We start from the raw sequence: 16,888 nt of genomic DNA, 5'->3' as shown, positions 1-16,888 counted from the left end.
CAGACAATAAAGACACACTGAGGATTTGGCATATGAAAGTTTGCCACTGTGCCGTTTCTCATAGTGAAAGTCATAGAAGGAATCTACCAGTGTCCTGGATGCTATGTTCATATGCTCAAGTATTAGAGCCATAAAAGGGACATTTCAGAGAATAATCCAAAGACAAGTTACATACTTAGGAGACAAAGATAAGTGCGAAACAAAATTATAAAATCACACAAAGTTGATTTCTATAATTTTTGCCATGTTAGCACCAGTGTGGAACTGTGGATGAATTTTAATTTTTTTCTATACTTTTCTGCTCCTTCCAAATTTACTCTATGTGCCCAAGTTCTGTGTGGGCCTCCCCCTCTACAGGGCCTTGCTTTTTTTTTTTTTTAAGGCTTCTGAACCTCAGGAGAGACCACAGCCCAGGCTGCATCCGTTGTTGTCCTAGGCTCGGCACGGGGAACTGTTTCTCAGGCTGTTTGAGAACCAGCCTTAGATGTGTCCAAAGACTGTAGACATAATCTGGAGAAGCAAGTTAGTTTTCATTATTCTTCTCTAATGGTTGGGCAAGCTCAGTTTATGATAGGATCGAAGAGAGGAAATTCCCCTTTTATTATCTCACCCATTTACTTAATACTCAAGAAATGCTCGTGTGACCTGTGACATGAGATCTTCTGATTTTAACAGTTCACTTAATAAGCAAAACCAAAGTAACACAGAGGCTGTATCACCCACCACATCAGTTCGGTGCCGCTGGTATTCATGGACCAGAAGTTTGTATGAACGCAATTGCACCAGAAAACAAACCAAATCACAGCGCAGAAGACCAAGAAAGAAGACCTATCAGAGTTCTCCTTAATATGCCATTTTAATAGCGCGCTGAGCCTCCTCACGCACGGACAAAGGTGAGTGCACCCACACACAAATGCATACATCTACACACAAACAGACAGAATTCCTTGTACTCCCGTAGAGTTATTCCCAGCCCGGAACCTTAACAAGCAGAATCAGCAGATAGTGAACTTCAACATATGTGTAAACCAATCACACCAAGGCAGAGCGGCTTAGGGAACAGGGTTACCTGTACACTGACCACAATGACCAAGGATGTGGCCATGGTAACCGCAAAGGACTGGTAGTCAGCAATGGGCTGCCCGCCTTCTCCAGCCACGTTGTAAAAGGACCCATAGGGAATGAAGAAAAGGGCTAACGAAGTGTAGATTCCATGTGCCACACAGATGAAAAAGATACGCTTGTTGAAAAGTAGATTCAGCTGTCCAGGTTCGTAGAGCTGAGGATAGTCCATGCTGTTCTGGTCGCTCACATCCTGTAAACAGAGAGCAGTTTCAGAGAAGAGTCAGGGAGGCCCTGTATTCCCTATCCTCAGAAACAGACAAGGTCATTGTAAGCATCACCTGCTACCTATTACTCACTGGGCTAGAATAAAACATTACCGTATTTTTATTCCCAGAAGAACCTACTTACCAGATTACAAATGACCCCTCCTTTGATATGAAGACATTTCCATCCCCAATAGAAACAGAGGAGAGGGCACCCAGATCTTAAACAACACAGGCAGGATTTGTCTGAACTTGAATGCATATATTTGAACTCCAGTCAAAATTTGTTCCCTACGTCCTCTACAGGCTGCTCTGGCTGTTGCCATCTTGGAAGGATTCAAGCTCCAGGATTCCAGCACATTATGTATAGCCGTGCACCGTAAGGAAATTGCTAACATCATCTGCAGAGGGCTTCAGAGTCAGCATTGGCCCCCTGGGCACGAGGTGAGCAGGAATGATGAGAAAAGGGGGGAAACCCATGTGGTATTCAGAGTGGGAAGAGGGCTGAGACTAAACACTTTGCCCAGAGAGAATTCAGCAATAAATGCCACCAGAAACAGACAGAATAGGAAGCTCCAGATTTAGCAGCCACCAAGTTCTAGAAAAAACTTAACTGATTTCTCTAAAACTTAATGGACGTATTAATCTATGAGATTCTGCATTACAGAATGTAGACATTCTGGAAACAGGCTGTCTACAAAAATGATGCTAATAGCCACAGTGTGAGCATCAAAATGAAGGGACAAGACTAAAAGATGGCCAGCATAGAAGTCCAGCCAGGGAATGGTGGCATGTGTCTTTAATCCCAGCACTCAGGAGGCAGAGGCAGGCAGATCTCTGAGTTGGAGACCAGTCTGGTGTACAGAGCTAGTTCCAAGACAGCCAAGGCTACACAAAGAAGCCCTCTCTTGAAAAACAAAAGAAATAATAACAACAACAACAAAAAAGAAACACCAAAGTCTATGTGTAGATAAATTCTAGAAGTCTAATACCCCTTCATCCTTGTCGAGCAGCCCAGACTGCAAAGAATGGGTTCTGTGAATCCTGACACGTTCTCTTTAAGAAGTCCTCCCTGCAGAAGCCGTCATATGAGAGTACTTTCTTCTAGAGTGGTGACTGGTACAGTTACAGTCACAAGCTCTGAAACCACAGTGATGAGCTGAAGGCCTGGTAACAGGTTTTGGCAGTATGTAGTCTTGTTACTTAACCCAAGTCTTGGTTTCTTCATCTGTAGAAATGCAGACAGTAATACCTCCCACACAGAAAACCACTGTCATGACTAAGAATCCTTGCCCCGTACTAAATGGTCAATAATCTATGCTCTAACATAAAATGTTGATGAAATGATGGTGATAATAAATAATAGTGATGGTAAAATGTAGCGGCCCAAACTCAAGTGAGCTCAGGATGGTCTTAGTTCTGCCCCTAATCGGTTGGTCGGTCTGTGACTTAACCACCTGGCCTTGCTCCTTTCACAAAATGAGTGACCCCAGAGATGACCCCTGCGGCCTTCTGGCCCATTATCCATGACTCTGCCATCAGCTTAAGGGCCAGCACAGACAAACCAAAAGAGGAGAGGAACAGACATTCAAGTTGATGTCAATCAGGAGGCTTATTATATTTTGTTTTGCTTTGCTCTGCTTTTTTCACATTGCACAATGACTGTTTTTGGTTTCTTCTTCTTGTTTTCTTCCCAGAACTGCTTTATTTTTACTATTTGACTCCACGTTGTGGGCAGCTACAAAGCACCAAGAAAAGAAACAGTTGTGAACAGCAGCACTTAGAAGAGCGTGTGCTTAATTAATCCTTTACATCTAAGGGCTTTTTGAAGTTCAGGACTTTGTGCGGACGCCCTTTTTACATATGGACGGGGACTCAGAACCAACTACAAAGCAGACAGAACGGGAGAAGGGAGTGACCTCACAGCGCGGAGATGTGCATTGTGCAATAGATTGCTTTGGGCCAGAAAACGAAGTCTAGTAAACAGGTCTAATAACAGATTGGAGAAAAATCTGGTCTCAAAAATACTTCAAAAAAAATGTTTTAAAGTAATACACTTTAATTGTGCCATGGAAACTCTACTGGCTAAGGCTTCTACTTCCCCACAGGCAGCCAGACTTCCTTCCTTGCCAGGAAGTACGTTCCAAACCAGAGTAGGCTATGAAGCACCATTCTGGTAACTGGTTTCTCCCCGCTCTCCCATCTCACACACAAAAACACTGAATAAAGCCTGGGTTCTTTCTCTCCGCCACTGAGGACTTGTGTGTGCTCACCTGTCTTAGATGGGCTGGTCAGTGCCCTGGGGTTGCTCCGTACTGGCCACGAAGGCCTCACTGTACATGCTGATATTTTATGCACTGCCCCTGCTGCCCCTGTCCCCTCATTTTTCCTTAGCCCTGCACAGCTCTCTCCAAACCCCCAGAGGCTAACACAGCACTTTCCAGCATGTGGTCTCAGAGGCACTAATTCTGAGACACTATAATGCTTGAAGCCAGAGCAACAGGTTCACAAAGTGACCTGAATGGAAGAACCCTCCAGAATAAGGTTTGTTAGGAGAGAGAGAGACAGAGAGAGAGAGAGAGAGAGAGAGAGAGAGAGAGAGAGAGAGAGAGAGAGAGAGAGAGAGAGAGAGAGTTGTTAACTAGGAAGGAGGCGGGGAATGACAGGGCTTGAAGCGGGAGTTCATTAGGACATATAGACACTACCAGGTCCCAAGGAAACCCTAGACAAGGCTCACTCAGTACCTGTGGCTCCTCCCAGAACTTCTCACCACGCCCCCTACCTTAAAATTCTTCAGAAGCCCAAGGACTTTGCTTCCTTCCTCACGGCTTCTCCTTCCTGCATAAACCTAACATTCCGTTCTCTTGGTCCTGTCTTGGTCCATTTCCCTCACTCCTCTTCTCTCTCTTCTCTTCCTCTCTCACCTCCCACCCCCACTTTCACGGCCCAGTTCAGTCTAGCCTCTTTCCTATGCCTCTGGCTGCCCTCTCCCTTGTATCTACAATAAAATCCTTCTCAACCATACCTTGGAGTGGTCATGGCCTCATTTTCATTCACCCACCGTGTCTAACATGATGGGGAAGCTAAAGAAAAGCCTTCAAGGCTCCTGAACAAAGGAGATTTACAGACTTTCAAAGGGATGGCAGGAATTTCCATACCACATTGTTTGGGAGGCAGATATCACAGTTTCAAGTTTCCTTTATCCTGGGCAGCAGAGGAGGAAAGCTAGCCAAGTGTGTGTGTGTCCTACGTGTCACTGAAGTGTCTTGTCAACTCTTTGACAGACTGTAGGGTTGTTGTGACCCGGTTGAAGGGTGGAGAAAGCTAAGGAATCTGTTCGCTAACATTTAATGAGAAAAAGGGGGAAGAAGTAAAGATATATAGCTAGATAGCAAAATGAGAGACCTGCACAATGAAAACCTTCAAAACACCAAAGGGAAAAACTGAAGAAGACCCAGAAGATGAACAGGTCTCCCAGACTCATGAACGGGTGGATTTAACATTGTAAAAATGGCCATCCTACCAAAATCGACCTAAGAACTCAAGGCAATCCCATCAAAATTCAAATGCAATTCTTCACCAAAACTGCAAAGCATTAGCATTAGTAGGGAAGCAAAATAGACTCAAGATAGCCAGGACCATCTGAAACAATGAAGACTGCTGGAAGCATCACCGTTCCTTAGTTTAATTTAAACCATGGAGCTATGGTGTTAAAACAACATGGTACTGGCACAAAAACCAAACACATTAATCAATGGAATAAAATGGAAGCCAGAGATATAAGTCCACACACCTAGATCCACCTGACCTGTTTTATAAAGATGACATCAATACACACGAGAGTAAACAGCATCTTAAGCAAATAAGACTGGAGAAATTTGATAGCTACACAGAGAAGAAGGAAACTAAAGCATGTATCTCACTATGCAAACAAATCAACTCCAAATAGATCAAGGACTCCAAAAGTCCTACTAGGAAGAGTAAGGGGTACATATCAGGACACAGGCTCAGTTAAGGGTCTTCGGAATCTGACCCTGGTCATTCAGGAAATAGGATCTCATTAAATTAAAATGTTCTTGTTCACCGAAGAAAACAGTTAATCAAGTAAAAAGAGAAGCTTCAGAATGGAGGAAAACTCACCAGCTAGACATAAGACAGAAGGTTAGTGTCTAGAACAGGGGTTCTTGACCCCCTAATGCTGAGACTCCTTAACACAGTTCCTCAGGCTATGGTCACCACCCAAACATAAGATTGTTTTTGTTGCTACTTTATAACTGTAATTTTGCTATTGTTAAGAATCATAATGTAGCCGGGCGATGGTGGCGCACGCCTTTAATCCCAGCACTCGGGAGGCAGAGGCAGGCGGATCTCTGTGAGTTCGAGACCAGCCTGGTCTACAGAGCTAGTTCCAGGACAGGCTCCAAAGCCACAGAGAAACCCTGTCTCGAAAAAAAAAGAACCAAAAAATAAAAAAAAAATAAAATAAAATAAAGAATCATAATGTAAATATATGTGTTTTCCAATGGTCTTGGGCAACCCCTGTGGAAGAACTCTTTGGCCACCCCCAAAGAGGTCATGACCCACACAGGTTGAGACCTGCTGGACTAGAATATACACACATTTCAATAAAAGAAATAGCACAGTTTTCAAATGAGTTATGAGTCTGAGCAGAGAATTCTCAATAGAAAAGTATAAATGGATAATAAACATTTAAATTTTTCAACATCCTTAGCTATCAGAAAATGCAAATCAAAACTACTTTGAGACTCCGTGTCACCTCAACTAGACTGGCTATCATCAAGCAAACACGTGATAGCAAATAGTAGTGAGGATGTGGGGACCAGAAACCCTCATCCTGACAGTGGGCATGCAGACATGAGCAACGACCATGGAAATCAGTGGCAAGGTGCCTTTAAAAGCTATAAACAGATCTACCATGTGAACCCTGGCAGATATCCAAAGAACATACATCCTACCACAGAGATCCATGCTTATCCATATTCACCACAGTAAGTAGGATATGCAAACAGCCGAGATGTCTACCAGCTGATGAGACAATAATAAAAACGTGGTAAAAATGCTCAGTAGAATTCTATCCAGCTGTATAGGAAACTGAAACTAGGAAATCTGCAGGTGCGTGGGTGGAACTGGAAAAAAAAATTATATGGAGTGAGGTAACCCAGACCCGGAAAGACAAAAACAATGTATTCTCACTCATCCAAGGCGCCGGCGTTGGCCCTTTAGATTTATGTGTTTAACTTAAGTACCTGCTGAATCCAGGAAATTGGAGAGGGCCCATTGGTGGGGAAAGAAAGAGCTTAAGGGTGGAGGATAATGAAATACAAGCAATGTGAAGGAAGAAAGCGGAATGATGGGAAGGAAGGATCTAAGTGGGGAAGGAATGGCAGGGTAGGATAGAGGAGGGAGCAGGAAGAGGGATGGCTAATGTTAGGATGTTTTGAAAGTCATGTCGAAACCTATTCTTTTACAAACCTTCTACACAGAGAGTGAGAGAGAGAGATGTGAAGCTAAGAGGGTCAGTTGGAGTGTTGGGGTAGATCTGGGAAAACTTAGAAGTAGGAGTTGGGGAACAGTGAGTGTGGTCATAATGCATTGTGTGTGTTTATCAAAGCCTCAAAAATTTAATTTAAAATATTATATTTTTAAAAAGATACAATCATAGAAATTTGAGAAATGGTGGACTTAAATGAAAGAAAAGACTTCATGCATGACTTCTCTGAACCTTACATCAATACTGTGAGATGTGAATCCCTAAGAATAGATAGGGCAAACTTGGATGGAGGACGTTTTTGGAGAAGCAGCAGGCAGGGGAGGGAACCCAGAAGGACTTGCGACCCATGTAACACTTCTAATTAAAACTGCATTCCTAAAGATCTTCCCATGAATCAGCCTTCTACTTAAAAGCTATCTAGCAATAGCTGAAAGATTCTACAGAGAAAGTAAGCAACAAATACAGAAAAAAGGAAAAGCACATACCTGGTCAAATATCCCCATGGCTAAAACAGGTAGTGATGTGTACACGATGTTAAAAAGAGTGATGAACCACTGGTCATAAACAGTCTGAAAAAAAGTAACACATCCATGAGAAACACTGTCCACAGAGTGAAAATGGGCTTTGTCAGGGCTAAGTAACTCAGAGTCAGGAGCAAAGACTGGAACTCTTCCCAGGTTTTCCCTCTTTGGGAGGTTGTTGGATTTTGAAGGTGCTGTCTTCTCTAGGTGTTTTGTTTTTGTTTGATTTGTTTCTTATTGTTTTTAAGGAGAGGCCTTGGTCACTAGGTAGCCCAGGCTGGTCTCTAACTTGAAGCTATCTTCCTGCCTCTGGCTCCACGTGCTGGGATTACAGGCATGCATGACCATGCTCAACTCTTGTTCATCTCAGAAATGACATCATATCTACCATGTGTGTCAGTGGGGGTGAGCTGTACCAAAGTGTGCAACATACCAAATCAAGACACAATACCAGACATATATGAGACCCCAGACCCTTGTAGTGGGTTACTATTGTATTCTCCAAGTTTTTAATAGCTTATGACAAGCTCAAATGCATGATCTAAGTGATATTCAAAGAATCCACTAAAGTATTTCCAAAGAAACACAGAAATGAGCCTTATAGCAAAGGGAGCACAAATCCCAGGGTTCAGTGCACTGAATGTAAACAAGACAATAAAATCATCCCTCACATGCACAGAGTAAGGTGCCCAAGACAGGCTTGCATAGGGGATAGGGAATGCAGCTCAGTCTATGGAGTGCTTACATAATGTGCATGGTGCCTTGGACTTAATCTTCGGTACTAAATAAGCCAGAGCTAGAAACACAGGCTTGCAGTCACAGCACCCATGAGGTGGGAGCAGGGGACTTTCAATTCTAGGTCACCCTCAACTACATAGTAAGTTTGAGGTCAACCTGGCCTAGAAAAAGACCCTGTTTCCAAAAACCAAACAAATAAAATCTTTGCATAAGTCCTAGTAGAACAGAAATTGCATGCCACTTGGTTGATGACATAGAGAAGCACAGAGAAAATCTTTAAGAGTTTTTTTTTTTTTTTTATTATAGGAACATGTAAACATTAAGATACAGATCTCTGGCTCCTAACCAGTGATTATCCTACCACTTTTATAACATTCATTTATTTATAATTCGGTGTGTATTGAGAAATCGATACACACTAAATACTAGGTTCTGTGTAGCAATAACTCAACATAATCACTCACACAGGAATTTATAGAGAAATCTATGTTGTAATGGCAAAGGGAAGACACAATAAAAGGTCAAATTTTGAAGGAGGAATTGAGTGAGCAGGGGAGCAAGCCAGTGAGCGAGCGAGCGAGTGAGCATGAATTAGAATATAATAATTACCAGGGAGGAAAGGAGATAGGGATGTGAGAGGGTTATCATTGTACGAGGTGAGTGCAGATGATCTAACAGAGAAGTGACATTGAAAGAAGGGAGGGAGCAAGGGAGCAAGGGAGCAAGGGAAGGAGGGAGGGAAGAAGAGATTTAATGAGCAGATTTCTAGCACAGGCATACTCCCATGATCCAGAAAGATGTAGTGAAGCATACCTTAGGCAAAAAGCATCCATATGCCCAGCAAACAGCACACCTGTCATTGACTGACTCAGGGTTACCAATAAAGGGGATGATAGACATCAAGAGCTAAGGTAGAGCAGCCAGGCATAGTGACAATCCTTTACAACACCAGCACTTGGGGGCTGAGGCGAGGGGGAGGGGAGAGCAAGTTTGAGATCAACTGAGGGAACTTAGTAAACTACTGTCTCAATAGATAGATAGATAGATAGATAGATAGATAGATAGATAGATAGACAGACAGACAGACAGATAGATAGGGCCCTGAAGACAAGGTCACTGTGTGATTAACTGATTGAAAGCATTAGAGGGTTGATACTAAACTGGGAACAGACTGAAGGACTATGATGCAGCAGCAGCAACCGAGGAGTCTTCAACAGCGCTCTTAATAAAAGGCAAAAGGCCCTGGGCCAATTTATCAGATTCTCAGTAGATTATGAAACACGACTTCTTTGTGAGGAAATGCTAATGCATTCGAGAACTTTAGAATGAAATGAGTCAGAGATGATAAAGTGGGCTGTACTTAGTCACATAAGTAAGGTGATCCTTTCAATTATGTCCTGGAGATGTAAAGCATCTTGAAGAGAAAATAGTCTGGTTCCTTTAGATGTTAAATCTGCATTTGAAGTATGCTGTGTCTTAGCACCATCATTTATTTTTGAGATGAGGACAGATTTGTTAAAGAAAAAGAGAAGTGAAAGCAAATTCATCCAAGGCCGAATCTGAACCAACAAGGCTCTGTGGCGGTCTGCTTGACTAACGCAGACACACTGCAGTGCTGGCTACTGGACTTGGAGACATTGTTAGCATGGCTAGATTCTGTGGTGAGAGAAAGTCACCAGAGCATTGCTGTCCTTAACTAGAGTTAAAGGGGGAATGAGGTGGGAGAAGGGCTGGCAAAGGACTGAGGAAATGTATGAGGCCCTTTCCTGCCCATGGAAACATTCTCTCCAGGAGAGGGGAGGAAACTCAAGTGGTAAACAGACGCTTACATGCATGCAAAGGCATAAACTTGGAAGGTTCTGGAAGCCCATCACAACCCCCAGCTTTATAAAAGGAGGAAACAGCCACAGCAGCAAGAGAAGACTGACCAACTGAGCAGCAAAGAGAGACTTAGACCACTCATGCTAGCTTCAAGCTATCCAGAGTGCTCCAGGGCGACAGCTTTCATGGGGGTTACCATGTGGTTTTGTGGTGATGCTGATGTTTGGGTGCCAACTCTGACCCTGTATCTCCTCACCCATGCTCCTGCTAGTAACCCTAATGAAAGCTCATTGATTCACCTAGATGGACATCACTGTAATTGTTCTTTTGACCTAGTGTGGGTTCCATTTCATGGGTGAGTGAACATATGTGCTGTGTCTCCCCAGGAAAACTCTCACACAACTGTAGGGCCCTGATCTACCCTTATTCCTGGGGTGCATCTCGAGGACAATTTCTGGTCAACATGACTAAGCATTCAGCCCTTATTCCTAGGGCACATACAGTTTCTAGTCAGATGACTAGCGGTCTGCCCCACCTGGTTAAGTTCCTGTATTTTCCCCTGCCCCACCTGGTGATTAGCTGCAGGGCATTCATACCATTGTTGATATGGTAATTTCCCACGGGGGTCCTAGTGCTGCAGTTAGGTAGATAAGGACTTTGCCAAGTCTGAATAAAGGGCATTCACTTGATCTCCTGTCGAATGACCCTGGTCTCTTTGTGTCTTGTAACACCAAAACCGGGTGTTACGCACAACAGAGAGAAACATTTTTATTCTCGCTATCTGTGCTGGTTTGTAGACAGAAATTTCTATCCTGCCCGGTCTGCAGATGTTCAATCACAAATAAACACACAGAGGCTTATATTAATTATAAACTATTTGGCCTATTGCTTAGGCTTATTACTAACTGGCTCTTACAACTTAAATTCACCCATAATTCTTATCTATATTTAGCCTCGTGGCTTGGTATCTTTTCTCAGTATGGCATTCTCATCTTGCTTCCTCTGAGTCTGTCTTTGTGATTGTCTCTGCCTTTCCTCTACCCAGAATTTTCCTAGTCTGGTTTCCCCGCCTATACTTTCTGCCTGGTCAATCAGCATTTTTTTTAAACCAATATGAGTGACAAATCTTTATAGTGTATAAGAGCATTATTCCACAGCACTGGTTAGTTTTTTGTCAATTTGACACAAGTTAGAGTCATTTTAGGAGAGGAAATTGGAGATTCCTTCCTCTCTCCAACAACCCTCATCACCAAATTGTTCCCCAAATTCATGACGTCATCCTGTTCAATGGCTGTACCCCTACCCAGCCAGTACTCACTCCCCCTCGCTTTTCCTACAGCCCCTCAGCTGGGTTACCTGTCCTCTGATTCCAGCCTGTTTAGCTTTGATTAGTCCTGAGGAAACAACTTGGTATAGGTCTTTTCAGGAGTCTTTCCGAGCTAGTCCACCCCCATCCCTCGTAGTGAATTAACCATTCACCTTAGGGCCCGCTTTCCCAGGTAATGGGCAAAAGCTTGAAGCAGTCTGGAAGCCAAGAATATCCAAAAGCAGAAAAGCCACAGCAGCCTTTCTCCCACAGGCTCATTCCAGGGCTGGATTCCAGGCCACTTGTTAGTACCATGACTCACCACATTTCAGGGCTTTATAACATTGACCTGTAATTGCTTACATGCGGGTTCCAAGCCCCATCCTATCAACCTGCCAGCTCCTGGAGACTTACCCATCTAGGAACCCAAAAACCTAACTCAAAGTCTAGCATGTGGCAAGTACAAACAATGTCATAAAAGGGTTTGGTTTGGGGACACAGTGCTTGCCTAACATAAACAAGGTCCTGGGTTTGAGCACCAGCCACTAGCACTGGAAAAAAAAAAAAAACAGCAAACCTCTTTGGAAATATATATCCCTGTATTTGCTGTGTGTTGCAGACAGAGGAAAGCTGTATAAATTCCTTCAGCTCTCAAAAACATTTGTCTGTTAAAGAAAACACACTGGGAAATAAAAAGGGGGTGTCTTGTTTTAGATTTTTAGTTGCTGGTCACCAATTAGCAGGGACTCACTAGGAGAATCAGGTAGAGGGGTCAAGCCTGAACAGCAACCTGGCCCAGGGTTTCCACAGGGCACATGTGGATGGCAAAAACAGAGGAACTCCCCTGCCTTGTGGAAACAGGCTTTGGGTATCAGAACCCAAATCACCACTGGCCTCAAGGTTAGTCTCACTTTTTCCCATCACTTTCCAAAGTTTCACTGTACATTTTCTTGATAATCTGACAAAAACTTTCCCAGCCTTGACAAGATAATTGCTTCCATATTACATGGAATTTTTTTTCAGATATGCATCTCTGTATCTCCCTGACAATGATAAATTGTCATCAGATAATATCATCTTAAGTGCCCTGTGCCAACATTTACACAGTTTTTCAAATGTGAATCTCCTAAACTGGGCCTCAGCAATTTTGGAAGGGAACAACTCATCTTTATTAAAGCCCCCAAAGGACTGAGTGCTTTTAAAATAAGTTACAGATATTAACAACAACAACACACACACACACACACAAACTCAAAGAACATCATGTGTGCTCAAACAGTGGGTCAGGGTAAGGCACGCCCTACAGAAAGACACATGATCCAACCTTTATCCAATCTCTGCTAAACTAGAAATCCAGCTGAAAATCTCATCAGGATAGGTTATGTTTATTTGTCCCCCAGGGGCAGTTCAGTTAGGGTACTTGCTGACAGAAGGCAGACTCAGGCTTTTAGATGATTCTAGAAGGAAGGCAGTTCACCTGAAGAAGCTTGTTTGAGCAGAGTAGCCAGAGAAATAAAGGGGCAAAGAGTTACTCTCCTGACCATGCTCACCACTAATCTCCAGCTCTTGAGGGATTCAGGTTCTTTCTTTGTAAAATAAAGGTTTAGACTCCCTACCTCCAAACCCTCAGCCAGAGCAAAGGGTCTACTTTCAACAAGACTTGCTTTTTGGGAGCCATTAAGATGGCTCAACAGATAAAGAGTCTTGACCCTCTCTACCTGATGACCTGAGTTTGAGTGCAGAATCAACATGGTGAGGGAGAGAAGAGATTTCTGAAAGTTGTTCCCTGACCTGCACATGGGCTCCATAGTACATGGGCCCCTCCCCTGCCCTGACACACACAAAATAAATTCTTTAAATATTGCGTATTTTCTTTTATATGTGGATGTTAGTATCTAAAGTTTTGATATGTTTGCTATAACGTGAATAAACACAGAAGTTATATCTCTAGTAAAGGACCAACGGGGAGAAAAGGGCCTTCTAAAGAAGAGAAAATAGAATATAGTGTTATGGAGAGATAGAGGAAAAACTAGAATAGGAGGCTGAAGTGGGGGGATGGGAGAGAAGGATAAAGGAAGGAATATGGGAAAGGACAGCTAACACTAAAGGCTTTATGAACAATCATATGGAAACCTATTACTATAGAAGTTTGCTGTGGCTTGAATAGGAATGGCCTCCTTGGTTGTTGTATTGGAATGCTTGGTCATTAGGGAGTGTCACTACTTTAGAGGAATCAGTAGGTGTGGTCTTGTTGGAGGAATTGTGTTACTTGGAGTGGGATTTAAGGTTTCAAGGGCCCTAGCCAGGCCCAGTGGCTCTCTCTTCCTGATCCCTGCAGATCCGAATGTAGAACTCTCAGCTCCTCCACTAGCATCATGTTGGCCTGTGTGCTGTCTTGCTACCCACTATGCTGATGGTGGACTGAACCTCTGAAACTGTGAGCAAGTCCCAGTGAAATGATTGCCTTTACAAAAGTTGTCGTGGTCATGGCGTCTCTTCACAGCAATAGAACACTAAGACAAGGTTCCGAAAACATATACATACATGAAAAGAATGTAAATAGTGTTACAACATAATGGGAAAACATCTTATGTCATCAAGTAAAAAATCCCCATTGCCAGGAAGGGGTTATATTCTGCCAAGTCATTGTTCAAAAGGGTGCCATGGGGGCTGGAGAGATGGCTCAGTGGTTAAGAGCATCGCCTGCTCTTCCAAAGGTCCTGAGTTCAATTCCCAGCAACCACATGGTGGCTCACAACCATCTGTAATGAGGTATAGTGTCCTCTTCTGGCCTGCAGGCATATATACAGACAGAATATTGTATACATAATAAATAAATAAATAAAAGGGTGCCATGGACCCTCAAACATTACGAGCTATAGCCAAAGCCACCGGCTCTCTTCACAACCTGGCGGTAAGGCCCTATTGTGGAAGACAACATGTACATGGAATTGAACAAGAAGACAAGCTGGTGCCCAGCTAAAAGCTTCACCCCTACTGACTAGCACTCCAGTGCTGAAGGAACTCTGCATGCCACTGGAGGAGAAGGGGAATCATTAATGTCACCCAGCTACAAAATCTACAACCTATGAAAGCAACTTGTGGTGTGACAGTGACTCAAATATTAGGGGAATGAACAACCACTTTTAAAAATTGTGTTTACGACCCATTCCACGTGATGAAACCCAGCTAAAATGGCCAAGAACTTCAGGCTGAATAGGTCATGGACCTAGGATAAAACCTACTATTATTATTCTGCTAAGGGAAAAGAGCAATAAAACCACTCCCAGAGACATAATGCTCTACCCATAGATCAGTGCATCCCTCGACCCTCTTCAGAGAAACTTCTTCTCACAGTAGAGGTTTTAACACTGAGACACACAACTGAGCAGTGTACAGAAAGTGAGAGACCGTGCAGTCCTCAGTCCTAAATGGGATGTTTTCATCTAACCCCTCCTGTCAAGACTCGGGGCTCTATGGAGATGAGGAGGTAGATTGATTAGTCAAAGCAAGTGAATGGCTGCAGAGAAACAGTGTCTTCCTCAGACAACAGGACTGACACACACGCAAAAGTCTTGTGGCAGCATGCGTGTGTCTTGCACAGGCTCAAGACAAAACCCCAACACTGCAAAAGGGAAGTAAACACAATATCCTACCCCTAACCAAGATGCAATTGATACCTACTGGGAAAGGAAAAATCCATTTTCTCCAGTGGAGTGTCACTGGGTATATCAACCACAATTCGGGGCAGGCTCCATGCCCAGGAGTAGTTGACCGACATACCAGTAGTGTTTGTTTGTTGCGGGGGGGGGGTGTTATTTCATCCTGGGGGTTGGGGGAGGGAGGCATTTTTGTCTTATTATGTTTTGGAGGTTTTCATTTTTTTTTTTTTTACTGGAAGTTGTTTTGCTTTGTTTTTGAGAGAGAAAAAAAAAAACATGAAATTGGGTAGATAGGGAGGTGGGTTCTGAGAGGAGTTGGGGGACGGGAAATACCAAAATAAATTCTATGAAAAAAAATTGATCAAAAAAAGTTCGTTGAAGAAACAAGAGAAACATGACAATGGAATTATCGAACAACCGTTTCACTTTCTACAGTCAAATCGTTCCCAGACTGTAAGCTCCCTGTCCCTGGGAACCACCATCCTCCATTCCACTGCAGAGTCCCTTGGAGCCATCAGAGCACCCACACTGAACTAGACCGAAGCTAATTGCTGGTAAGTGAGCAAACCTTCAGAGACATAGGAGAGTGTGTAGGAGTCTTACTCCTGACAGGACTGAACAGAAAAGGGCCACTTAGGAGAATCCTGACAGGAAGTAAAAAGACCTCAGATAGCCAGCTCACTTCAAAAGACAGATGGGTTTTAGGAGCTGAGGAAACCTTCACAGGTAGCACATGACTTTGGTGGCCAAAGCCACCTGGATGGTTTCAATGGAGGCAAGAATGCCCCCCCTTCATAAATTCTCAAGCTCCATAGACTGGACAGTGTCTCTTCCAAACATGTTTACTTTGAGTCTGCTTCATTATAACATAAAGTCCTTAGAAGAGCAGAACTCAAAGAGGAGGCCAAAACATGTCACAAACCTGGAGCCAATGAAGCCCTTCAAGTGAAAAACAGGGAGAAGAGACAGTGATCCTCGCCAATTCGAGCCCCACCTCTCAGCGCCCCTCACAGTTAGTTCTCAGTACCCCCTGAAACAGGGGCTACCCACAGGGTGTGGGTTTCAAGGGCTCCAGTTTCCATCTTTAGAGTGGCTAAACACAAGCTGGAGAACAGGATTCTCGCTCTACACGGCAGCCTGGAGAAAAATCCCATCTCTGTGTTGTGCCAATTTTAGAAAACATTTCTGTACAAGTTTATATTAAGTGGAATCTAACAAAAATACCAGTGCCAGGCATGGGATACCTCCCCTAGAGTTGTGGGCCAGGGGAGTCAAAAAGACTCCCAAAATGATCTAGGCAATTGCCCTCACCCTCAGTTGCCTTCCAGAACATGAAGGTGAGACCCTAATGCTGGAGACATACTTCGGACACAGGGCTCTCAGGAATCCAACTGGAGCCTCCTCCCTGAGTCCTGGCTTTATAGTATCTGAAGGTTCTACATGAGCTGTCAAGGGAGGAGAGCAATTAATAGTCCTACCCAGCTGTGGAGTCAATGAGCCATGACAATAGCCAGATGGCAAGAAATAGCAAAGGACACAGTAGTGGCATGTAAATATTGGGAGTAACCAATAACCATGTAATTGGGCCTAAGAGTTGCTCAATAGGAGGGAATTCATGCATGCAGGCCTGATATTGTAAAGCTAACCAGCTCCCTGTGGCTGAAGAGGCCATAGACCCTAGAGGAGAACCTATCAGTTCCCCTTTCCTGAGCAAGCATAACCCCCAACTGCATTTTAAATCCATAGCCTTACACACACACACACACACACACACACACACACACACACACACACACACGATACGTGTAGCTCTCACCGCTCACCAAAGAGGCTTCTCTTTGCAGCAGTGGAGACCATTATAGAAACCCACAGCTGGGTAATATGCAATAGCAACTGATCATGGGGTTCCCAGCGCCAGCTGATGTATCTACAACAAAACTGCTAGACCTAAGGCTCAGGAACAGAGAAGAAAAGGGGCTGGGGAACTTGTAAGAGCTACC

At 43.7% G+C, this 16,888-nt stretch overlaps 1 protein-coding gene across 1 annotated transcript in view; it reads right to left on the bottom strand.

Annotated features, from left to right (window-relative positions):
• The window catches only part of Atp8b4 (ATPase phospholipid transporting 8B4 (putative)), a 168,797-nt gene that overhangs the window by 12,571 nt on the left and 139,338 nt on the right, over positions 1-16,888 (bottom strand). Inside the window, exons 25-26 of the mRNA XM_050134452.1 lie at positions 7,326-7,409; positions 1,070-1,315 (exon numbers count right to left, since the gene is read on the bottom strand). Of these exons, the coding sequence (XP_049990409.1) occupies positions 1,070-1,315; positions 7,326-7,409 (330 nt within the window). The remainder of the gene's footprint in view (positions 1-1,069; positions 1,316-7,325; positions 7,410-16,888) is intronic.

This window comes from Alexandromys fortis, unplaced genomic scaffold (genome assembly GCF_014885135.2).
Source record: "Alexandromys fortis isolate MF-2015 unplaced genomic scaffold, M_Fortis_MF-2015_v1.1 scaffold_6, whole genome shotgun sequence".
NCBI lineage: Eukaryota > Metazoa > Chordata > Mammalia > Rodentia > Cricetidae > Alexandromys > Alexandromys fortis.
This window is presented reverse-complemented; position numbering and strand designations above follow the sequence as displayed.